Source organism: Crinia signifera, chromosome 6 (assembly GCF_055691185.1).
Source record: "Crinia signifera chromosome 6, ASM5569118v1, whole genome shotgun sequence".
Lineage (NCBI taxonomy): Eukaryota > Metazoa > Chordata > Amphibia > Anura > Myobatrachidae > Crinia > Crinia signifera.
The window spans coordinates 120,327,982-120,353,322 of NC_139222.1; the positions used below are offsets into that span (position 1 = coordinate 120,327,982).

The 25,341-nt window shown below is 45.2% G+C and overlaps 1 protein-coding gene across 2 annotated transcripts in view; it reads left to right on the top strand.

Moving 5' to 3' along the window:
- Positions 1–25,341, top strand: part of CRHR1 (corticotropin releasing hormone receptor 1) — a 180,449-nt gene that overhangs the window by 138,529 nt on the left and 16,579 nt on the right. For both annotated transcript variants that reach the window (XM_083146957.1, XM_083146956.1), the window contains exons 5-9: positions 15,056–15,141; positions 17,510–17,616; positions 20,630–20,750; positions 22,232–22,385; positions 24,711–24,771. In XM_083146957.1, the coding sequence (XP_083003083.1) occupies positions 15,056–15,141; positions 17,510–17,616; positions 20,630–20,750; positions 22,232–22,385; positions 24,711–24,771 (529 nt within the window). The remainder of the gene's footprint in view (positions 1–15,055; positions 15,142–17,509; positions 17,617–20,629; positions 20,751–22,231; positions 22,386–24,710; positions 24,772–25,341) is intronic.

Consider the following 25,341-nt stretch of genomic DNA (forward strand, 5'->3'; position numbering starts at 1 on the left):
CTCCCGCTATTCATGGCACCCCCTTCCGCGTTTTATGGACCCCCGCGCCCCCCCCCCCAGCGCGATTCACAGATCCCCACAACCCCCCCTCCCGCAATTTGTGGACCCCCTTCCCGCTGCCATTGATGTGGGGGGACCAGATGGTTTCCCTACATCAATGGCAAAGGAGAACCGATCAAGTTTCAACATTTTTTAAGGTGCCGGGACACGGAGCATAGCTCCGCCCCCCTACACACGAAAGTCCCACCACCGAGTTCTGATTGACCCATGGCCTATTCAGTCAGATATAATAGATGACCATCGATAGCTACAACAATCGATGGTTATGCAAGTAATATGTTACTACTATCGATGGCAGGGTGCAAAATCACCATCAATGCCAACCATCGATGGCGTCTGCACCAATGGCCATCCCTACTCTGAAACAGCCAAAAACCTTTACTACCCCTCATGCCCACACACCTCTATCACTGCCCTGCCTCCTGTTCTCCTGCCCTGTAACTTCCTTCAATGGGGACCCGCTCACCCTGTGTTGCCCACATTCCCCTATCATGCTTTACCGCCCAGCCTCCTGCTCTCATGCACCCTAACTCCCACCCAGTAAGAGGAGACACTGACTCACTGCCACGCTGGACCCTCACCCACTGGCAGAAGCTGCACAGTGTCCCCACCCTCCTCTTTAGTCCCCCTTAAGCCCACACACCGCTATCACTACCCAGACTCCTGTTTTCCTGTGTCGTGACCTCCGCCAGTGGGGAGCCGCTGACTCAAAAACACCCTACTATACTATTGCACACACCTCAACAACACGCACCCCCCCCCCCCCACACCACTCCCACAAATGTCACTGTACCCTCCACACTATCAATGCACATCTTACTCTGTAACCGCCTTTTAATTAAACAAAACAATACACACCCCCCTTCCACATCATATGCTCTCTATTTAATACATTTCACCTATAACTCAAGTTGCAATACAATACAGGCCATCTTTCATACAATTCTAACCATATTTCTCCCAATAAAAACGTTCACAAATTAAGGGGGCGCAGCCCCTTACGCCGGTGTGAAGAGTGCCCACAGGGCGCGATGAATCACCTAGTTTAATATTATGTAGCAATATTAATTTAATGAAAAGAGGGGGGAACATGATGACAATGTCCCCTCTATGTATACACATGCAAAGAACGTGACAGAGTGAAATGGCAGCACTTGCTTTGGGTGCATAGTTGCGGCATCACAGCTGAGAATGGCTAAACCTTTTTTGCATTCACTGACCTCTAGAGAGGCCTCGGTACACTGTATTTGTCCCTGCATCCAGTCAGTGAAGCCCCATACACACTATCTGACCCGGGACAAGATATTCTGTGTACACACTGAAAAAGAATGGCTATATGGCCAAACTGAACTGTATTTTCTTCAAACATCATTCACTGTTAACGATGCGCTGAAGCGTACATCCATAATGATATTGAGTTTACACGCTAGAGGATATTGTGAAAGATATCACTCAGATGCCCCTTTCTGAGCGATATCTTTCACAATATTCACTAGTGTGTATGGGGCTCAACAGTAGCACATGCATCTGCTTTTCTAAGGCATGTAAAAATGGTTACCGCCACAGAAAGCTGTGGTTTCTACAGGGCTAACCTTCTGTTAAATTGAGAAAAACAGAGATCTATTTTTTTTTTTCTGGGGACTTGGCTTATCTCTAATTCATAATTATATCCTTAAATATGATTCATGTTACCGCCTATAGGTAATATAAGAATAAATCTAGCTGTTTGAAAAAGTAATTTAATGTGAACGTAATATACTAGTATACAATTTTGTATGCATTATATTTAAAATAATCCTAATGGCTTTTTTATGTCAGTGTTCATTACTATCTCCGACTCTCTTTTAACTATGCAAATGTGGATTGTTTCTGAGGGTAATTCCGTAGGATTCAAGAATCCCCCATACTCCCAAAAAAATGAGACACAATATGCTCCTCATTCCTAATCCCAATTTCCCAACCACAAGCAGAATGTATTTGTCTGCATGTAATGAGAAACCAAGGCAGGCTGAAAACCAATTACTATATGCTTATATATACACCACTGCAGAGTATTAAATGTATCAGTGTGCAATATTGAAAAAGTTTTCTGCATAGCAGAGATAACTATACAAATCAGCTCTGTGATATACTGATTGTTAATCTGTCCTGCATAATATACTGAGACAGCATTGATTATATTGTTGTTACAAGGGCATTGTGAAGCATTTGAGTGGGGGGTGGCAGTTGAGAACACCCTAAGTAGCTCCCTCTACACTCCCCAGGACCTAGCTCCTTACTGATGCAGCCTGCGAACCAGTGGAGCCAGCGTGGGCAGTGGGAATGTCACAACATCAATCTTCTCTCTTCTACATGAACTTGCAGGTCCTTGGCTGTACAAGGTGACAAGAACAAGGCTGACAGCTAACTTGAGGGAAGAGCAAGACCTGCATAGAAAGCAGAGTCACTTTGTGTTATTATAATCTGGCAGTTACCACTTCTCTGCCAGAGTAGCAGACCCATTGGAACCACGAGTCATTAGTAGACATGTACTGATGCGCCTGATATTGCTGACAAGTTAAACAACACGAAACTCTGTGAATGTGTAGAAGCATAAAATGCATTTCTATAGTCCTGGAAGTTGCTGTTGTAATGACGAGCATGGGTGTTTGAGTTCCCCCCCCCCCCCCCTAATCTCCCCCCCCCCCCCCCTAATCTACATAAGTATAAATGAATGTATAAGTGTGTGTGTGGGGGGGGATTAGGATTGCCTTCACCTGTGCTGGAACACCATTATTATCACTGAACTAGTTCAACACAGGTGACTGCAATTATCAATTAAGAGGGAAGTCCAGAAACATTGCATTTTGTACCGAATGGAATGGGTCATGTTGGAGGGTATGTAACTAATCTTCTTCAAACTTTGCACACTGCCTTATTATCTTAAGGGACCATCTAAGTCCAAAGATTGGTTTAATCGGACAAGCTCTTAAGGGTGCAGTCATAAGGGTCCATGCTATTTCTGTTGTTTTCATGCATTGCGATATGTCATTGGAAAGCTTATGACTTTCTGAATACAACACAATAAACAGACTCCCCTAAGTGGACCCTTAAAGGCCTTACAAGGGTCCATTAAATGAAAAACATTTTCACTTTACAAAACTCGTGACAAACTGAAAATAATAAGTGACTCATCGGCAGAGTGGTCTGTGAATCATGTGAGATTAGTCCCCAGTTATTTATTTTTTCTCTCTTCTTATTCATTGAGGTCAGAGGTGAAAGTATGGTGGTATGGGACGGTAAGGCGTGCCGTTAATAGATTGGCAGCCAGTACGCCAAACCACCTGTCCCACAGCTGCATTGTAAACTTTAAAATTTGTAACCACGGCATAACGGGCCGATGGTTGGATAGGAATGGCTGTCTCTTAGCCAACCAGTGGCCTGCTACCATGGTAACAGCCGGTAACGAGTGGGAAAGCAGCGATGTTTCTCAAATCCCGGCTGTGCTGCCTGTCCTCTACGCCTGGCCCCAGCGTGCACACATGTGCAGTGTACACCCCAGACTGTGATCAATCCCAGTGACATAACTATGGTCCGGCAGACCCCACTGTGGCTTGGGGGAGCCAGCGCCGGCGAGGTCTGTAGGGAGTGGAGCCGCCAGGATGCTGCTACGCCAGGTGCAGTCTGCCTTAGCAGGCATATCACTAAAGCTAGCCACAGCCGTGCCGCACAAGTCTCCCTCCCTCCTCTGTCAGCCCCCCCCCCCCCCCCCTGTTATCACCCCTACTTCCTTTGACCTGTGGAGTACTGCGACGCAGTAGAGAAGAGGAAGTTGAGCTCTGCTGGACAATGTGGGCCTCATGGAAAAGAACTCTGCCTGCCTGTGGGTACAGTATTTGTTTTAAAAGCGCAGCTCTGCCTGCCTGCCTAGCATATATATATTTCTTCATCTATCCTGGTGACGCAGCTGACCTTGGGATGTGGTAGGGTCCAATAGGAGCCAGGCACCTATGCTAAACATTTGAAGAGAGGCAGGCTCCTCCCCACTGCATCCCATCATGCCTCAGTTCGTTTTAGGTTCCCACAGGAATGGGTGCTATGCTGAAGGGGCTGCTGAAGATTAGATAGCAAGGTGTTTATTTTTTTCTTAATTTTACACTTAGTTAGAACAGGCGGCAGTGTGGGGATTCTATGACAATCCTCACACTGACAGCGCAGCAGGAGCTGACAGAAGCGCTCTCAGAGTCCTGTGTGCAGAGAGACACTGTCTGGTCTCTCTGCACAGCGCTTACAGCTTCACAGTGGTAGAAGCTGCATGGGCTCAGGGGGACTCCGGGTCCCGCTCCCTGCAAGAGGGGATCGTAGGTGAAGGATCTCCCAATATGGCGGCATCCATTTTAAATGAGCTTACAGGCTGGACTCCATGCAGGAGGGCATAGCCCGTTACAGGAGCCCGGACACGGGCAATCCCAAGTGATCCCCGGCTAGGGAAAGGAGAAGACATCTGAAGGAGCGACTTCCAGGGGTTACATGGCGCCAAAGAGCCACAGACCCCGCTTGAGCAGGTACAATGGTCTCTTCCTTTCACTCTGTTTGGCGCCTTTGGAAAGCACTGTGCTGCAGAGCTGAGGGTCTATTTTCTGTAGAGTGACAAGCTTCTCCTGGGCATCGCTAGCCCCTGCAGAAGGGTCCACTGGCAGACGGATAAGTACTCTGGCATACTTTGGCTCAGTAATGTCGCCTGACATTTTGCACTGTGATATTTATCATGACAGAAAACATTCTGCTGTTATGGAGGAGGGAGCAATGGCCTTGTTAAACCCCTGCAAATTTCGTGCAAATTTTGTTTGATTTAACACCAGAACAGATGGCTCAAGGGCATATTTGCTGTTTGTGAAGCTGTACCCAGGGGAGCACTAGCTCAGAGGAGGGATCAGCCTGAGCCTGCGTGGGCTGCTGCCTAAGGCAAGTCGGTCACTGCTTACAAGGTGTGGGTGGCAACTGCGCTGAGTTAGTGGTGTAAAAGGTTGCAGCAGGGTAAATCCAGGGTATACTACAATGTACCCGATGTAGTTAGTCTAGAAAGGAAGGGTTTTTGGGAAAACCAATGCGCTACATATTGATATTAAGTGGACTTGTTAGGAGGGGCTTGGAAAATGCCAGATAAAAAGATCCTGTTACCTAAAAGGTACCTGAGTTTATACCCAATGCCAGAGCATATTAAGTTGTGGGAGAAGGTTCCTTTAGTAGATGCTCCAGTTGCAAGGCTGTCAAAGGCTACGGTTTTACCTGTGCAAGGTGGTGCTGCATTTAAAGACCCGGTGGATAAAAAACTGGAGGGTTGCTTGAAAGCAGCTTTTGAAGGTGTGGGGTTTGCTCTCAGGCCTGTAATTGCCTCCGCATTGGTGTCCAAGGCGATGATAGTGTGGGCTAATACCCTCTGCTCTTTCCTAGAGCCAGATATGGAAGCCTTGGCTTTGGCAGAAAAATTGAAGGCCGCCGCAAAATATACTTGCGAGGTGGTGAAGAAGTGGTTAAAATGCTATCTAAGGTATCGGCAGTTTCTGTGCATGCTCGCAGAGTTTTGTGGCTCAAAGCCTGGGAGGCTGATATGGAGTTCAAGAAATCCCTTGAGGCTTTGGCTTTCAAAGGGGAATTGCTGTTTGGTTCTGAGTTGGAGGCCATCATTAAGCAAGCAACAGGTGGGAAGAGTATTTTTCTTCCTACGCCAGCAGTGAAACAAGTTTCATTGAAGTTTGCTGTCTTTCATTCCTTTAGGCCTTCCTTTTGGGGAGGGGCATCTTCAAGGGGCCAGTCCAGTAGATGACAGTTTTCTGCAGGAAAGGGAAAAGCTCCAAAATCCCGCTTCAGAGCCTTTACTAAGAAACAGGTTTCCAAAGGCCTCAGCATAACGGGTCGGAGACTCCCCAATCTGTGATCAGTGTGGGGGGTCGCCTCTTGCAGTATCGGGACACTTGGACCTTGTTAGGTCAGGATCCTTGGGTCCTCAATGTGGTGTCCCAGGGGTACAGGATAAACCTGAAGGGAGTTCCTCCAAGAAGGCTTTTGCCTACTCCGTTGCTCAGTCACTCGCCTCAAATCAGCCCTTTTTGGGGCGGCGAGATCTCTTCTGGAGAAGGGAGTGGTAGTTCTGGTAAGAAAGAAAGAAGGATTTTTACTCTATTCTTTTCTTAGTACCAAACGCGGACAATGCATTCAGACCAATTCTAAATCTGAAATCTCTGAATCTCCACTTATGGGTGGATCATTTCAGGATGGAGTCCCTGAGGACGCTCTTACTGAGCCTGGAACCAGGGGAATTTCTGGCATCTATGGACATTCAAGACGCGTATTTACATGTTCCCATTTACAGAGAACATCAATCCTTACTGCATTTTGCAAGGGTGTTCATAAAAATTATGGCAGTGATGGCAGCTACCCTCAGGATGCAGGGTATAGTAGTCATTCCATATTTGGGCGACCTGCTGTTCAAGGCAGAGTCGGCAGAGAAATTGCAACAAAATGTATCAGTGGCAATTCAGTTTTTATAGCACCACAAGTGGATCTTGAATCGGAATGGGATCATTAGTCAGACTGCATTTAGGTCTACAAGCATTAGGTCTACACCATTAGGTCAACTTGCATTTAGGTCGACCTGACTGAAGGTCGACAGGTGTTAGGTCGACAGGGTCATTAGGTAGACAGGGTCATTAGGTCGACAGGTGTTAGGTCAACAAGGGTCATTAGGTTGAAAAGTGTAAGGTTGACAGGGCCATTAGGTCGACAGTGAAAAGGTCGACATGTTTTTTTTTTTCCCATTTTTTCAAGCGTTGACAGAGTCAACATAGCACCGCGTCCCCTCGCATGGCTCCCTGCACTAGCCATGCTTCGGGCTCGGTGCCTCGCTACGCTCGGCACACTATTTTATTCTCCCGCCATGCCCTAGTGGATGGTAGGGCATGAAATACCGCCTGTCGGAACATGTCGACTCATAACACAGTCGAATGACCCTATGTCGACCTTTTGGCTGTCGACCTTCCCCATGTCAACCTAATGACCCTGTCGACCTTATAAAAGTTGACCTAATGACCCTGTCGACCTAATGACCCTGTCGACCTAAGTCATGTCGAACTAAAAATGCATGTCGACCTAAATGCAGGTCAACCTAAATGCAGGTCGACCTAGTGGTGTAGATCTAATGCTTGTAGACCTAAATGCTGTAGACAATATGACCGTATCCCCTTGAATCTTCAAAAGTCCCACTTGGATCCGACTCAGAGACTGCCGTTTCTGGGACTTATCCTAGATACTCATATACATCGGGTATTCCTTCTGGAAGTAAAGGCCAAGGACATTTGTCAGCTGGTTTGGTCGATTCTGAGGCCACTGGGCCCCATCAGTATGGCATTGCCTAAAGTTATTGGGAAGATGGTGGCAACTTTAGAGACTCTGCAGTACGCAAGGTTCCACTCTCGACCATTTCAATGGAACATTCTGCCATGTTGGTCAGGAGATACGAGGATCATGAAGTCAGAGAAAGTGATCTTGTCTATGAATAGATGTGGACTCGCTTCAGTGGGGTCGCTCTCTCCAGTCGAGGGAATGGCTGGTGGTTGGTCTCAAGGGCTGGGAAGCAGTAGTGCTGGACTTAAGGTTGCAGGGCCTATGGTCAGTAGAAGAATGTGCTGGAGTTGTGGGCTGTGTGGCAGACACTGTCACAGGCGGAAGAGAGTTTGAGAGGTTTTCCTATTCGCATTCAGTAGGACAATGCCATGGCTGAGGCATACTTGAACCACCAAGGGGGCACACGCAGTCAGTTGGCAATGACAGAAGTGTCCAGAATTTTCCAAGGGGCAGAGGTCAATGTTCCGGCCATATCTGCTGTATTCATCCCAGGAGTCCGGAATGTGGGGGCGGATTTCCTGAGCAGGGAGAAGCTTCTGGAGGGAGAGTGGGCATTACATCCCCAAGTCTTTTAGGAAATTGTGGCTCGTTGGGGCCCCCCAGAAGTGGACTTGATGGCATCCAAGCACAATTGCCAAGTTCCCAGATTTTGTGCATGGACCAAGGACCCTCTAGCTTGGACGGTGGATGTCATGACAATTCCTTGGAAGTTCGACTTGGCTTATGTGTTCCCGCCATTTCCTATGGTTGCCCGAGTGTTGCAGAGGGTGCAATCACAGGGGACAACCGTGATACTGATAGCGCTGGATTGGCCAAGGAGATCTTGGTATTCCAGCATTCAGAGGTTGTCGACAGTCATGGCGTCTTCCTCTGCATCCAGACCTGCTCCGTCAAGGTCCATTTTGTCATCAGGACCTTGCTCATCTGAGTTTGATATGCTGGCTTTTGAGGCCGCTATCCTAAAGAAGAAGGGTTTTTCAGATGTCATTTCAACCATGATCAATGCTAGAAAACCGGTTTCTTCAAAGAATTATTATAGAGTCTGGAAGATCTACATTAGAGGGTGTGATCGTCAGAGGGTTCACACTTCCCAATTTAAGGTCTCAAGATTATTGGAATTTTTACAAGATGGTTTCTCATCGGGACTGAGTCTTCAGTCCTTAAAGGTCCAGGTTTCGGCCTTGTCTATTTATTTTCAAAAGAAAGTGACCTTGATTCCGGAGGTACAGACAGTTTTGCAAGGGATTGAAACCTCCTTATAAGCAACCTGTGGCACCATGGGATTTATCCTGGGTGTTGTCGGTTTTACAGTAGCCTCCGTTTGAACCCTTAAGGTCGGCTGACCTGAAATTTCTGACTTGGAAGTTTACTTTTTTGTTGGCAATCGCCTCAGCTAGGCATGTTTCAGAATTAGGAGCGTTATGTTGTAAGTCTCCGTTTTTAGTTTTTCATGATGACAGGGCTGTGCTTAGAACAGTTCCTAAGTTTTTGCCAAATGTTGTTTCTTCCTTTCACTTAAACCAAGATATTGTTCTTCTGGTGTTCAGTCCTCCGGAAGAGACCAGGAAAAGGGACAGACTGAAAAATTTGGATGTTGTGCGCGTCTTGCGCATTTATGTGGACAGAGTGAAAGGTCTCTGGAAAACGGATTCTTTGTTGGTGCTGTATGATGTGCACAAAAAGGGCTGGCCTACTTCTAAACAGACCATTGCTAGGTGGTTGAAGTCAGCAATTGCTTTTGCCTATATTGAAGTTGGCAGACCAGTGCTTTCCAGGATCAATGCTCATACCACCAGGTCAGTCAGGGCCGGCGCCACCACTAGGCAGCTCTAGGCATTTTCCTAGGGCGCTGGCACCTGGTGGGCGGCAGTTCGCCCCTTACCCCCAGCGAACTGTGTAAAAAAATTGCTGCCCCGGCGTCCCTGCAGTGCTGGGGCGGTCAGGGGTGTCCGTGCCGTAGGGGTACCTGCGGCACCATCATGTGTATAAAGCTGGCTGCGGCCGGCGGGGTCCCTGTAGTGAATAGCAAATAACTAGCGTTATGCGTGCGGCGGCGCGGGAAGCGCTAGTTATTTGCTATTCACTACAGGGACCCCGCCGGACGCAGCCAGCTTTATACACATGACGGCGCCGCAGGTACCCCTATGGCACGGACACCCCTGACCGCCCCAGCACTGCAGGGACTCCGGGGCAGCAATTTTTTTTACACAAGTACCACCCCCCCTCCCTCCCCCCGGCACCGGGGCGCCCCCACCCTGATTCGCCTGGGGCGCTCCGGTGCCTTGCACCGGCCCTGAGGTCAGTTGCTGCTTCTTGGGTGGTGCGCCATGGAGCTACAGCTGAACAAGTATGCAGGGCTGCCACTTGGTCATCTGTTCACACTTTCACCAATTTTGACAGGTTCCATGAGTTCGTGTCGGAGGACCCATCATTCGGGCGAGCAGTGATGAGAACTGCAGACCTCAGCGTACCCTCCCAAAGGACCGGCTCTTGAACTTCCCAAGGTCAGCTGCATCACCAGGATAGATGAAGAAGAAAAAGGGATTTTTAGTAAGCACTTACCGTTCTAATCCCTTTCTCGGATTCTATCCTGGTGACGCAGCAATCCCTCCCTTACGCTCAGTAAGTAATACTGTTTTCATGTATTGTCATGTTATAATGGTTATGTTAATTGATTGTGCATGTAATATGTTCAGGCGATGTACTGAGTTATTGTATCCTAGTGTGCTCTGGAAGTTGAACTGAGGCATGATGGGATGAAGTGGGGAGGAGCCTGCCTCTCTTCAAAGGTTTAGTATAGGTGCCTGGCTCCTATCAGACCCTACTACATCCCAAGGTCAGCTGCATCACCAGGATAGAATAAGAAAAAGGGATTTGAACGGTAAGTTCTTACAAAAATCCCTATAAATCAGGTGCGGATTGGCCTGCCTGGAAAGCGGGCCATTTCCCGGTGGGCCGGCCCAAAAATCCTTAAAACCGGGCGGGCCACGCTCTCCCCTGGGCTTGCTGTGCCGCAGCACTTTGCCCACATCCAAAATGGCCGCGGGAGGGCTGCTGCGCATGTGCAACAGCGCACAGCACCTCCCATGGGCCTTCAAGTGTGGCGGCCTCCCAGCTCCCGATCCCCCATCTGGAGACAGCAGGAGGTGAGTCCCCCGCATTACGTACGCCGCCACCAGCCACGCCAACCCCCCCCCCAGCATTACATACACCGCGCCCCCTCCATTACATACGCCGCCGCCCAGTCTCCCACCTCTTACCGGCTGCTGCATGATTTTTTTGCAGCGCCCCCACCCCCTTCCCCCCACCCCCCACATTACATATGCCGCCAAACCCCCCGCTTTCCCGAAATCGCCATCTTAATTGCATTAAAAATTCACTTTTTTGCCTTAAATTTGCACATTCTGAAGTGGCGATTTTTTCAATTCGCTTCCAGATGTTTTTCCATTAAGAAAGTATTCAAATCAGTAATTTAATGGGATGCGAATTTCTGAAAATTTTACAAAAAATTGCCACATATACAGACCAGTTTCTGATGGGCGATTTTGACAGAACCATTAAAAGATCAGTGAAATCTGTCAAAAAAAAAATATGTAAAAAAAGAAGAACCGGCCCTGGTTTCATAAAATCACGGGGCAAACCGAGTATGGGTCACCCGGATTTTATAAAACCAGCACCAGGCTCAAGGTCCAGTCCTGGTTCCCAAAATACAGGGGACAAAATGAGTAGGGGTCCCCCTGTATTTCAAGAACTAGAACCGGGCCCAACCAGCCAGCAGGGTAACGCCACAGCCGGTTGTAGACTTTTTACACAAGGCCCCCTGGCCAAAGCATTAACCCCCTGACTGGTCAGCATGGACAGGGATCCTGGGGAAGTGGGGACCCCCCCCCCCCCCAATGAAATAGTCCCCCCAGAATTTACCAGTCTATGCTGAAGCCCGGGTCTGTCCCCGGTGGCCCTGGGAAGTGGCCACCGGGCTGATTAAATGTGTAAAAGTAAATTAAACTATTGTGTATTGTTGTGGAACTACAAGTCCCAGCAAGCCTGCGCCACATGCAGGGACTTGGAGAACCACAAGTCCCAGCATGCAGAGCATTAAAGGACCCCGCTTGGACTTTTAGTTCCACAAAAGTACAAATATTGAACACACACACACACATTGGAACAGTAAAAATGTATTACACACATAGCACACTCATACAATACTCACCTACACTATCTTGACACGAATCATCAGTCCCCTTGTCCAGTAGAATCCATGTGGGGTTCCTGTTGAAAGAAAACATACAGTACTCACCAGCCGGCTTCTGTGCTTCTCCAGGGCCCCTGGAACACTGTAGACACAAGACGCTGGGTGGGCGGGCCTAACTCCCGGTCTGTGGCCCAACCAGCCAGCAGGTTTTTACACAAAATTGCACATGTCCGAAAATGCGCACATTTTCATGACTAAAAATAGTACATTTCCGTGACTAAAAAGCGCACCATATCACACTTTCTTGTCACAAATTCTCTTCTAATTGAATAGTCGAATTTAGACAAGAAAAATGCGATTTAAAAAATATGCAATAAGGAGTGATTTCCAGGGCCGGATTTGTGAGGCATGGGTCTAGGGGTGGCACCTATTAGGGGCAGCATGGCAGGCTGCCTGTGAGGTGATCCCACTGCACCCTCTTGAAGTTTTCTTTAAGTCCCCCCCCCCCCCCCCCTTGGTATATTAGGTCATTGTTGACCTAATATACCATACCTGAGACGATCGGGTATGGTATAAACTGGATCCACATTTAACTGGACACCAAACCCCCCATATCTGACCCACAAGCAAGAAGGTCACATTCCTTTGTCCAATATATATCAGAAATGGTGCTGTGTTCACATAGGTGTCACTAAAGGGGTGCAGATTGTACCTGGGTGCAACCAAAATGCCGGCTCCTCTTAAGTGAGAGGAGCATGGTGTTGTACTGTGACATTATCCAGCAGCGTCTGCCTTCTGTTGCTGAGGAGGAGCCAGCTGTATAGGCAGCGTCTCTGGGCACAATATCTTTACTTACAATAATATTGCTTTATCTGGCTGTGGTATAGCTCACAGACAATATCTAGGTCAATAATCATTAGGTCAAAAGTCAACATGTACAAATGTCAACACAAGTAAAAAGTTGACGTGAAAAATGCCAACATATGAAAAATGTAAAAATTAGTTTTTCACATTTTTTGTTGTCAATGTTGACACCTGAGCACATGGACCCCTAATTGGTGCACCGTGCTCACTCGCCATGCCTCGTGCCACTTTACTATTCCCAATTGAGTCCATATAAATTACCAAAAAATTCCAAAAAAAAGTGTGCCAAGTGCGCCTGTCCCAGGTCTTGGCAATCACTAATTGGGGGTCCACATGATCAGGTCTCGACATTGATACATAAAACCATGTTGACCTTTCCAGGTATCGAACTATTGCTTTTGGTACCAACCTATTAACTGTAAAGCTGGCCATACATTTACAGATCGATTTTCAGATTGGGCTGCTTGGAACAAAATCCTGGTAATGGATGAGAGCAAATGACAGTTGACCATTTGCTTTGAAATGCTGGAAAACTGCCAAAAACTGTCATTCAGATATTACCAGGTTTTTGTTCCAACCAGCCCGATCTGACAATCGATCTGTAGATGTATGGCCACCTTTAGGCTAGACATTGTCTGTCAGCCATTTCGATACCACTTGGATCCAGCTACTTCTAGTGAAACCCCTCGTTTATATCACCAGTTTGGTGCATCTTCTACTAGGAGGTGGAGGAAATTGAAATTTTGACTGTGCCACCCTTTGTTGCTACATTAAGCCTGCTATTCTCTCTACCTCTTGAAACATCCATTATCAACAACCCTTCATACAAAATTCAATGTTTAGATTCTATATCTGAGACTGCCTGTGACAATATTTACAATGCAGGAATTCTAGCATCTCATTGTTTGCTGAACAATCATATACACTGGTGATTCATTATGATCTCTTTCATAGCTCTAGAACTTGAATGCCTTCAAAAATGAAATGCAATGTGTTATTGATGAGCAACATGAATTCATTGATGTTCTTTTGTATTGTATGCTCTTCTTTAAAAAGGTATTAAAAGAAAAATGCTTTTATAAAAATACCTGTTTCCTTTGTACTGGACTTCAGGTTGTTATTGGATGCTCAAAACTATTTTGTTTGTTGTGAGTGAAACCTCTTTTATCTCACAGTTGCTCTATCTCAATGGATTTCCGTATTTTGTAGTGTCTGTGTCACATTTGATCTAAGAAAAAACACACAGTGCTCTGGGAAAAGTGTGGCATAACATTGCACGGTATCAGGATATTGACAGGTTCTCAATGTCAACAGGCCAGTCAGAATGTCGACTTGGACATAAGGTCAAACAAATGTCAAAATAATTAAAATGTTGATAGGTTTGTATTTTTGTAGCAGTGAGACTGACTTGGCAGTACCATTGCACATGTCTGAACATCCGCCAGAGGGATCCAAACAGGATTCCTATAGGGAAGGGTCTGTGCCTGCTCGCAAACTTTGAAAACATAGTATTTTTGAAAACTGATCAATTTAGGTCTCCATACTAGTGTATGGGGACAAAGGGCCAGATTGGGCCGGGAACATAAGCAGAGGAATCCATGATATCTCCTGCACTATCTTTAGAATAACTATTGCTTTAATATGACTTTGATCTGGTACACCTAAGGGATTGGCATTTTATACAAAAGTAGATGTTAATGTTCACCTACTTTTGTACAAATTAAGGGAAAGTTAATAGACCCCTATATAATATATTAAAGATTTCTCACCAGTAACCCTTGTTATAAATGGCAGGATGTAGTAACAACCTATTTTTGAGTGGAAAATACTTTACTTATAGACCTCTAATTGCATTGGTGTTGGTAGTAAACCATTATTTTCTTAATTTAAAAGAAAACCCTTATAACAACTATATCCCTAAATGCCTACCACCGCTGAATATGAGTAGTGTATAATCTTTACCTTTTTTTTATTGATATCAAAAGTTGCATTTTATTGACTTGTGATCTCTTTGTGTGTTTGTTTGTTTGTAACTCACTTCAATTATTTTTAAAAACTTAGTGGGTAGTACAGGAAAAAAGACAACACTATATACACATATATATTTATAGGTATCGGAGGTGCGGCCCTAAGATAATGATGAAGAGAAGAAGCTGTCTTACAACGTTTCAGTTTATTTACAAACTGTATTTAAGGTAACTTGCTGCACCTCCGATACCTGTACATTTCCACTGCATTGAGGGCACCGGAGCAAGTTAAGATGGTTATTAGGAGTGCCAGACAATTGTTATGCATATATATACACACACACATATATACAGTGTGTGTGTGTGTGTGTGTACAGTATGTAATGTAGGATTGTAAATAACATATCTTAATACTGCCAAACACTTCTGTAATAGACAATGAGCTGAACATACAGTGGTAGCTCTTAAATTTGATCCTATGAATTGAATTACCTTGAACATCCAATTTTGTAATTAACCCACCACTGCCTCAGTGAGTTCTTAATTATACAGTACTGTGCCTAACAATGGAGTTTTCTTGTTCTTGTAGGCAATGTCTACAGAGAATGTCACCTCAATGGTAGCTGGGCAGGAAGAGGAGATTATACACAATGTCAGGAAATCCTGAAGCAAGAGGTAAGACAGACCCACTAACACTTTACATTTACATTTATCTGCAACCTGTAGGAAATCATTTCACCCACCAGGGACAGACTGGGGCTATGTTTCAGCCATGGCATTCAGTGTGCAAGCGCTCCGAAGATGCACGCACAATTCGCAACAGCCAAGAGAGGCTTGGCCTTGCGTCACAGCCAAATCTTTCCTAAGCACGTTGAGTGGGGGATGGGCAAATACAGAGTAGAACGCTGTGAGCGGCCATCCCAGCTCTCTGTATGACTGGACTGGCCAAGCAGGCTATTGGGCCTTCTGTCATTTGCCATGTTGTCATAGTTGGCCAGTCTGCCCATTCCCAAAACCTATTGTGTTCTCCCATTTGCATCAGTGGAAAATGGGACATTGGATGGCAGGCATACAAGAAACATTTATTAAAACTGGGCAGTTTAATTAGAGATCTAGATATAGTTCTAAAGAATATGTCATGTAGTAATGACAAACTTCAGTATAAAAATTTAAAAAGGACAGCCTGAGTTAAATTCTGATTATAATTAATATATGCCAATAATTACAAATTCCTGCATCTGCAAAATAAACTGTTGAATGCCTTGTAAGGTAGATGCTTTTATCTGGGATGGTGTAATATGCTGCTTCCACTGGCAATGTATGGTGGGGCATCATTGATTTTAGCACAGAATGTCTGCCTAGGCATGTCCCCATCTCTTCCAGTGTACACCGTTGCCATGCTGACGTCTGAGAAAAAGATGATTTGATATTGGTATATTAGATACTTCTGCTGTAAATGCTTTACTGCTTTTATTTTTTTTTCCTGCTGACCGCTCGCCTTTGTGATCCTCACTTGTTATTGACATGGCCTGTTTTTAGTTATTTTATTTTTTTCATGAGCGCAAGCTTGTTTGTCTCCTGGCATGAAATGCAAACCTTTTCTGGTCCATGGGCTTTCTATCAATACTTTTGTGTCCTGTTTTCTTATCATTTTTTCATGCAATGTCAGCTAATTGCTGGTGTTGGATAGTTGCCAACTATTTATTTGGGAGGGGACAGCAAGGGTGCTGTGAGGAGAGGGTATAGCAAGGCAATAGAAGCAGTTTGGGCATGTTTGGCAATCTAGGCGGCACAGGGGGGACAGCTGTGTCATCATGGCCATGCCCCCTGCTATACAATGCTGTTCTTACCGGCACTGTACAGCAGGGGACGTGGCTACGATGATGTGATGCAACGAGAATCTGGTCATCAGCCGAGGGATCTCGGTAAGTGGACGACTTTGTAGCAGATATAGGCTAGCCCTGGGGGACTTGCCTACTCTTCCGGTCAGGCGAAGCACCAAATGTTTATCAGGAGCCTTCCAGCTGTATCGATAAAGAAGGTAACTGCAGTATGTGATGTGGTTACCCTTTGTTCATGATCAAAGTCTATTACCTCTGCAAGGTTGTTTGGTGAAAAACAGTCAGGAATTTGGCAGAAGAAATTAAAAGGCAGAGAATCGGCACTGTTCACATTACTAAATAGAGATAAAACAAATATTAAATATTTCTAAGAGAAGAAATAAGAAAACTCGGTGAACTTGTCAACTTCATTGCAGGGAAAAGAGAATAAATGGCTTTTCTCCAGCTGAAATGGAGAAAAGAGTTTTTCATTGTTACTAAATAGAGCCTTACATGATTAATACTGAGGCTATGTCCGGGAAATAAAGACCTGCTACTATATTTTCTACTGGTTGTCCACAAAAATGAGCACTTATGGCTGATTTACTGTACTGAATGTTTTGCCAAAGGAGAAGAGACCACACACACATACATACATACACACATATATATATATATATATATATATATAATAGATGTATCCAAACATTTATTTCCTCTATAAATTTGCTTCCATAGAAAAAAAAACTAAGAACACCGACAATCCTGACATGCAGTTTGCAGATCATATCACCTAAAAGTATAGACACAAATATGTCTCAGAGGACAGAATGTTGCATCCTGGTCCAGCCTTTACAAACCACACGTTGATATTCAGGAATTATTAATTCCAAGTATTAAATCCTTCTTCACTCTTCTCTAAATAAAAATCTATTCTACCATGTGAAACCTACATAATTGGTTCTCCTATATTGTACTCATTCAGCAAAGAACATTTTTATAGATCCACAGATTAGAGTACTATTAGTGATTTTAGGCCAAGTGTTATACTGTATATCTATTATCAGCAGCTTAGCCTCAGTGCTATAAATTGTGGCGAAAGTGAAGAAAACTTACATTAATATCAGGCATATTACTGTTATGTAACCTTGAAGCAGTCCAGCACTCTGTAACTTTTTTGATAATATCTATGAATACATTTTATTGATCTTTCTTCCTTTTAGAAAAAGAGCAAGGTGCATTACCACATTGCCATTGTGATTAACTACCTGGGACACTCCATCTCTTTGTGCGCTCTTCTGATGGCATTCACTCTTTTCTTACGGTTGAGGTAAGGACATTTTTTGAGGTGATTTGACACTCCGCCAGTTTGTATTTGTAATATTCTTTTTTTTTTTTAGTTACCTATGCTGCTTTCCGTGTTCTAATCAGAGAACACTGGTTAGCACAGATAGCCCATACACACATCGCTACCTGTGTATGGGCAATCTAGCCAACGGGTAGTTCAAGAGTGTTTTCCCTAGCCTACATCGCTCAGCATGTAGGCTAGAAAAAACTCACCCTGTGTCTATGAACCTTTGCAGGAGTATTTGAGATAGAAGCTTGGTGCTACCTAATACTGTCCAATAGATATCTCATGCTTATGGGTAGCTGCATCAAGAATTGAAGAAAGATTAAGTGGAAAGTGTTAAACTACCAACAAATCAGCTTGTAACTGTCACTTGTGTAGCCACTGGTGTAACAATAGCCCTGCAGAGCCCGCAGCAGCGGGGAGGCGCTGTGTAAGTGCGGGCGCCGGGGGTCTGCAGGGCTTTTGTAATGCCGCCGCGTCTGTGCTGCGGCCGGAACTCGCAGATTTACTTGTCTGCGATGCGGTCCCGGCTCCCCTCCTGGCTTCTGCTGCTTTTGAAATGGACAGACCATCATAAAATGTCTGCCCCCTTATAGCAGACAGTTCTCAAACTGTCTGCTGTATGGGGGATGACATTTTGTGATGGTCCATTTTTCTTAGCAGCAGAAGCCAGGTGGGGAGCCGGGACCGCACCGCAGACAAGACCTGTGGGACCCTGCTGCAGGGTGGAGGGATAAGTCACGGGGGGCATGGGTGGCCGGGTGGTGGGGGGTGGTTGCTAACTTTACTGGGGGGTGCTGCCAAATTTTCAGCGGGGACGCGCATATATCATAGTTACGCCATTGTGTGTAGCACAGCTTATAAAATAACAGTTACAGGCGATTGGTTGGTACTTTATCTCTCTCCATGCTGTCTGTCTCAAAGCATGACATACAGATGGAGCCATGCTTATCCAGTCCGCTGTCCCACCAGAGCAGTACGTGCATTGCCGCAAATTCTCAGTGAGCTTCGGTGAACGGTGCAACGACACAGGCGGATAAGTACTGCTCCATCTGTATATGTAATGGGTAAGCGCTGCTCCATCTGTATGTGTAATGGGTAAGCGCTGCTCCATCTGTATGTGTAATGGGTAAGCGCTGCTCCATCTGTATGTGTAATTGGTAAGCGCTGCTCCATCTGTATGTGTAATAGGTAAGCGCTGCTCCATCTGTATGTGTAAGGGGTAAGCACTGGTCCATCTGTATGTGTAATGGGTAAGCGCTGCTCCATCTGTATGTGTAATGGGTAAGCGCTGCTCCATCTGTATGTGTAATGGGTAAGCGCTGCTCCATCTGTATGTGTAAGGGGTAAGCGCTGCTCCATCTGTATGTGTAAGGGGTAAGCGCTGCTCCATCTGTATGTGTAAGGGGTAAGCGCTGCTCCATCTGTATGTGTAATGGGTAAGCGCTGCTCCATCTGTATGTGTAATGGGTAAGCGCTGCTCCATCTGTATGTGTAATGGGTAAGCGCTGCTCCATCTGTATGTGTAATGGGTAAGCGCTGCTCCATCTGTATGTGTAATGGGTATGCACTGGTCCATCTGTATGTGTAATGGGTAAGCGCTGCTCCATCTGTATGTGTAATGGGTAAGCGCTGCTCCATCTGTATGTGTAAGGGGTAAGCGCTGCTCCATCTGTATGTGTAATTGGTAAGCGCTGCTCCATCTGTATGTGTAATTGGTAAGCGCTGCTCCATCTGTATGTGTAATGGGTAAGCGCTGCTCCATCTGTATGTGTAAGGGGTAAGCGCTGCTCCATCTGTATGTGTAATGGGTAAGCGCTGCTCCATCTGTATGTGTAATGGGTAAGCGCTGCTCCATCTGTATGTGTAATGGGTAAGCGCTGCTCCATCTGTATGTGTAATGGGTAAGCGCTGCTCCATCTGTATGTGTAATGGGTAAGCGCTGCTCCATCTGTATGTGTAATGGGTAAGCGCTGCTCCATCTGTATGCGTAATGGGTAAGCGCTGCTCCATCTGTATGCGTAATGGGTAAACGCTGCTCCATCTGTATGTATAATGGGTAAGCGCTGCTCCATCTGTATGTGTAATTGGTAAGCGCTGCTCCATCTGTATGTGTAATGGGTAAGCGCTGCTCCATCTGTATGTGTAAGGGGTAAGCGCTGCTCCATCTGTATGTGTAATGGGTAAGCGCTGCTCCATCTGTATGTGTAATTGGTAAGCGCTGCTCCATCTGTATGTGTAATTGGTAAGCGCTGCTCCATCTGTATGTGTAAGGGGTAAGCACTGGTCCATCTGTATGTGTAATGGGTAAGCGCTGCTCCATCTGTATGTGTAATGGGTAAGCGCTGCTCCATCTGTATGTGTAATGGGTAAGCGCTGCTCCATCTGTATGTGTAAGGGGTAAGCGCTGCTCCATCTGTATGTGTAAGGGGTAAGCGCTGCTCCATCTGTATGTGTAATTGGTAAGCGCTGCTCCATCTGTATGTGTAATTGGTAAGCGCTGCTCCATCTGTATGTGTAAGGGGTAAGCGCTGCTCCATCTGTATGTGTAAGGGGTAAGCGCTGCTCCATCTGTATGTGTAATGGGTAAGCGCTGCTCCATCTGTATGTGTAATGGGTAAGCGCTGCTCCATCTGTATGTGTAATGGGTAAGCGCTGCTCCATCTGTATGTGTAATGGGTAAGCGCTGCTCCATCTGTATGTGTAATGGGTATGCACAACCAAGGACCAACGATCTTTTAACACATCATTTTACTACATAGAATAAATGTAACAATATAAGTGGAATTGTAATAGCCTGTGAAATCCAGGCATCGTTGAGATTACGACTGCTGAATGTTTTAAGGTGGCAATCATTTACAAGGCAAAACGTTGGTTGCCACTTTGAAACATCGGGCAGACTCACTAATTCTTGCAAATCATAGTCTATTATATGTCCCCTATAATCTTCTCTTGACCCAAAAACATACACATGTCAACCCTTTCTATTCAGGAGCATCCGTTGCCTGCGCAACATAATTCACTGGAACCTCATAACAGCATTTATTCTTCGAAATGTCACCTGGTTTGTGATGCAGCTCACGCTCAGCCACGAGGCGCATGACAGTAATGTGGTATGTAACCCTGACCTTAACAGACTAGCACCCCTTTGCATTTTGCATCTCTATTGTACTTGCAGTGATTGGAGCGCACTCCTCGATATCTGTATTCCATGCCTGTGTTTCACCCAGACTTCTCAGCTTACTGCCTGGATGGTTTATGCTGATAACCTAACTGAGGATTTTTTTTTCTTCCCACTGGTGCAGTCTGGCAGAACAATATCATTGTAATGCTGCTGAGAGTCTTTCACCGTTCTCTGCATCTGAGTCAGCAATTTTGTGCGTGTACTATATATCAATTTTGTACAAAGGTGGCAGGAGCAGGATCTCTTTCCCAGCATCTCAGTATATATCCTAAATATGCAGTCACAGAGCGGTAGTAGATGCACAATGGCTGCTTGATGGCTTAGCTTTTGGCTATGGGTTACAATAAGACATACAGTAATACATACGGTAATACAAAGATCAGGGCCGGTGTAAGGCTTCTCGGCAGCCTAGGCAAACTTCAACCAACTTCCCCCTCCCCCATACTGCCACCAATACCCACTTTCCAACCCCTTAAGGCACACCTGCATACCTAACATTCCGGAATGGCAGGGAGGCTACAAAATTGTGAGGTCCTCCCAACCCCCCCAGGGAGGTGGGCAAGTCCCCTGCTTTCCCTGGAAAGCCCCCCGCACACTCCCCCTTTGCCACCCACAACAGAGTACAAGGCAGCAAGTAGGAAAGTATGCCTCAAGGGAAGGTATGGGGGTGAGGTCTTGGAAGTTCCACAGCCGCCACCTACATTAAGTACAACAAGGATCCTCATAGACATTCTACATTTTTTGATAGGCAGACCTGGTTGCGCCCCCCAGATCCCGGCGCCCTAGGCAGGTGCCTAATGGTAGAGCCGGCCATGACAAAGATATGTCATTAACTGGAACTACACTCTCAAACACAGGACTTTTGATATACTAGAAGAGAATCTGGCAACATTGAGAAGGGCTGTAATTAATTACTATATGAAAACTAGGTACTGCCTGTGGTGACACTTTTCAGAGCACAGCATTACAGTATGTAGGGTTTACATGATTTTCATTTGTTTTGTACCTTTCTCTTAATTTCTCCAAATAGTCATAATGGATGGCCAGCATTACATGGAGGTCTAGTAGTAGTGTGCATATACTAATATACCATGGGTCTTCAAACTGCGGCCCTCAAGATGTTGTGAAACTACAAATCCCAGCATGCCTTGCCACAGTTTTGCTATAAGGGAGTGTTAAAACTGTGGCAAGGCATGCTGGGATTTGTAGTTTCACAACATCTGGAGAGCCGCAGTTTGAAGACCCATGGCATATACACTCACATGATACATAATCAGCTCAGATTACAACCTTGGTGAGATGTTGGCATAGTCTACTGGGGAAATAGAGGTTTTAATTAACCGAGGGTAACAGGTTGGTGTTCTACTAATTAATATCTAATTCTAAGCATTTGTCTTTTCCTTTCCTCAGGTTTGGTGCCGGTTGGTCACTATAGCCCATAATTATTTCTATGTCACCAATTTTTTCTGGATGTTCGGCGAGGGCTGCTATCTGCACACGGCCATTGTCCTAACTTATTCCACAGACAAACTACGCAAGTGGATGTTCATCTGTATTGGCTGGTGTAAGTCACTATTACTTTGTAATCCATAGGATTAGAAGGTTTACTCACACACAGAGACATATTGTGGCAATAGGAAATTAAGGATCTGCAGCATTTTCCATAGTTCATATCCAGAGGCAGGCACTCCAACAGGAGCCCGTCCTAGCAATGTGTAAAGTGCAGGGATGAGGATCCGGATGCGCTACTGCACATGCACAGTTACATCCATTTCTAGCAACTGTTGCTGAATGAACTCCATAGTCCACAATGGCTAATGCCACCTGAAGATGGTGCTAGAAACAGCGGTTGGTTTATGCAGATTAGGGCACCTGAGGAATTGTGGCTACTGTGTAGTAAGCTGAGACATATTATTAGCCAAAGGCTGACTCTGCAGTTGCTTGCCATTGATCGTTAATCGGGAAAGTCCCGATGGTACAAAGCCCCTACCCCAATGTTTTTCTACTTGGTGCTGGTACAAAGAGACCAGCGTCCAAGCTATAATTGGGCCATACAGCACTAGTTTCTCTGCTTTTGATGGTGGAGTACCAATGCTTGTCCATCAACTATAATACACAGAGCCCCCTACATTTTTCTATTTCCCAAACGGTCATGAGACCATCTGTAATGAAACCTTTGATGGTTTTCCTAGAAACAGTCTTATACCAGCTTGTTTAGCCAACAGTGACTGACTCTTTAACAGCCATAACATACAGGCAGAGAACGTTTTGTAAAGAAAGCTTATGGCGCTGTTTTTGTGATATATAATTAGGGATTGCATATCTGCTGCACCCATAAAAAACTCTATTGGATCCTATGTATTGGCAGTTAGCTCATGAACACACTCCTACAAATTTTGGACCCCATGTGATAACAAGCAATATGTGTGTTATCAATCATTACTATACTTATATGGTGCTGCAACCAATAAACTCCTGTTATTTTCCAATCACAGCCCATAAAATGAGAGTTACAGTTAATTGGTTGGAACACCATTTAATATCAGTAAGAAATGATAACAATGGTGCTTGTTGTTTTATAAATATGCCCCTTAATGTTGATTCAGTATTCAATAAATCTGCTTCCACAGTGCCAATAGGCAGTGTAGTCTCCCGCATATGGTCCCCACAGTAACAGATTATTACAAAGTTGTATAGATTTGTTCTTGACAGAAAATTTAGAATAACACTTTCTTAAATTGTTTCCAAAGATAAAAGAAAATCAACTCAAAGCAACTAGGCAAATCTAGGCATTTGCCTAGGGCGCCGGCCACTGGAGGGCGGCATTTTGCGCCCCGTGCCGCGGGGGTACCTGTCCTGCCGGGCTATGCGGAAGCGCTTCTGTTGTGAAAACACTGTCCGCACGCTGATTGGCTGAGATTCAGCCAATCAGCGTGCGCCGTGCGGCCAGTGTTTTCACAACAGAAGCGCTTCCGCATAGCCCGGCGGATAGCGCTCGTTGACTGCAGGGACCCCTCTCTGCCACCGCCGCCAGCTTTAAATACACAGCGCCGCAGGACAGGTATCCCCCCCTCCCCCGGCACCGGGGCGCCCCCACCCGATTTGCCTGGGGCGCTCCGGTGCCTTGCACCGGCCCTGACTCAAAGAAATGAAAGACTCTAGAGAGACAATACTTTATTAATGTCATGTTATCATAAATAACTTAAAGAACATAAACCAGATATCAGATTCTTATTACAGTCTCCGGATTGCATACTGTTTATCGTGTATGGTTGGTAAAATTAAAAAGGTATTGAGAGATAATTTCCTAGGGGACCACAAGATTTTCTACTGGGGGGGGGGGGGGGGGGGGGCAGAGATTTCAACTGCCTTGGGACTTCCACAGGGTTTTATCCACTACCTCGCCTATGAGTAGCAACAGCTATCATTACTAATGGCATTATATAGATGAATTCCATAGTGTATTCCTTGGACTGTTTAATGATTGTTTCTCTGTCAAGATAGCCTGTATTTACATTATTTGTATATACTTATCATATTCAGTAGGAGGCATACGTTGTAACAGTGTAACAATATACTCACTCAAAGACACTTACATTTATATATAATAAATGTTCAGTATATAATAAAACTGTTGTTCGGTCATAAATAATTGCATCTATTCAAATTATCTTGGTTTAAGCTGTGTAGCGGTATTACATTTACATTGTTCATTATCACTTTAATGATGATCTCATATTAGAAATCTGCCTATTGGAATATGAGGGTTAATAGAACTAGATATTGTAAAGGAATCCAGAATATATCCTGTTATCCTAATTTATGTCAACTTATTGTGATAGATACTCCTGCCCTCTGGGAATGATTGCTTTATCTTTTCTCATTGCAGGTATCCCGTTCCCCATCATTGTGGCCTGGGCCATTAGCAAGCTTTACTATGACAATGAGAAGTAAGATGCAGTGATTGAGATGAGGTGAAGGGGTGGGGTAGGGATGTTTACAGTGCATAGATCTGAAAAAATGAGAGCAGTGAAGCATACTGCACATACAGACACAAGGGCACTTGGAAGAAAACAGAGGCCTTCAAAGCAAACAAAGAAGATTACATTTTATAATAGCAAGAAACGGATGCAATATATTTGAATTAAACTAGTACTGACCTCATAGAGGGGAATTGGCACTCAATACTCACAGTGTCCAATGAAAATGTTTGCAGGGTTTTAAGTACTGAAGTCTCTGTGGTCAGGGTTGGACTGACCCACAGTGGGAAAATTTAGGTTGGCCCCATTGCCTTCTCCCCACCCCTACCCCTGGGATCAGATATTAGACTATGCGCTTGAATTATACATTCTTTACTTTATACAGGACTATGGTGTATTTTCTGTATCTGGTATATTACCATGCATGCATTATTTACTTTGATTTTTATCAAGAGGCCCAGGCCATGCACTCTCTAATGGTTAGTCAAATCTCTGTGACAGCAGGCCACAACTCTAAACATGGGCCCCTACAACTTCATT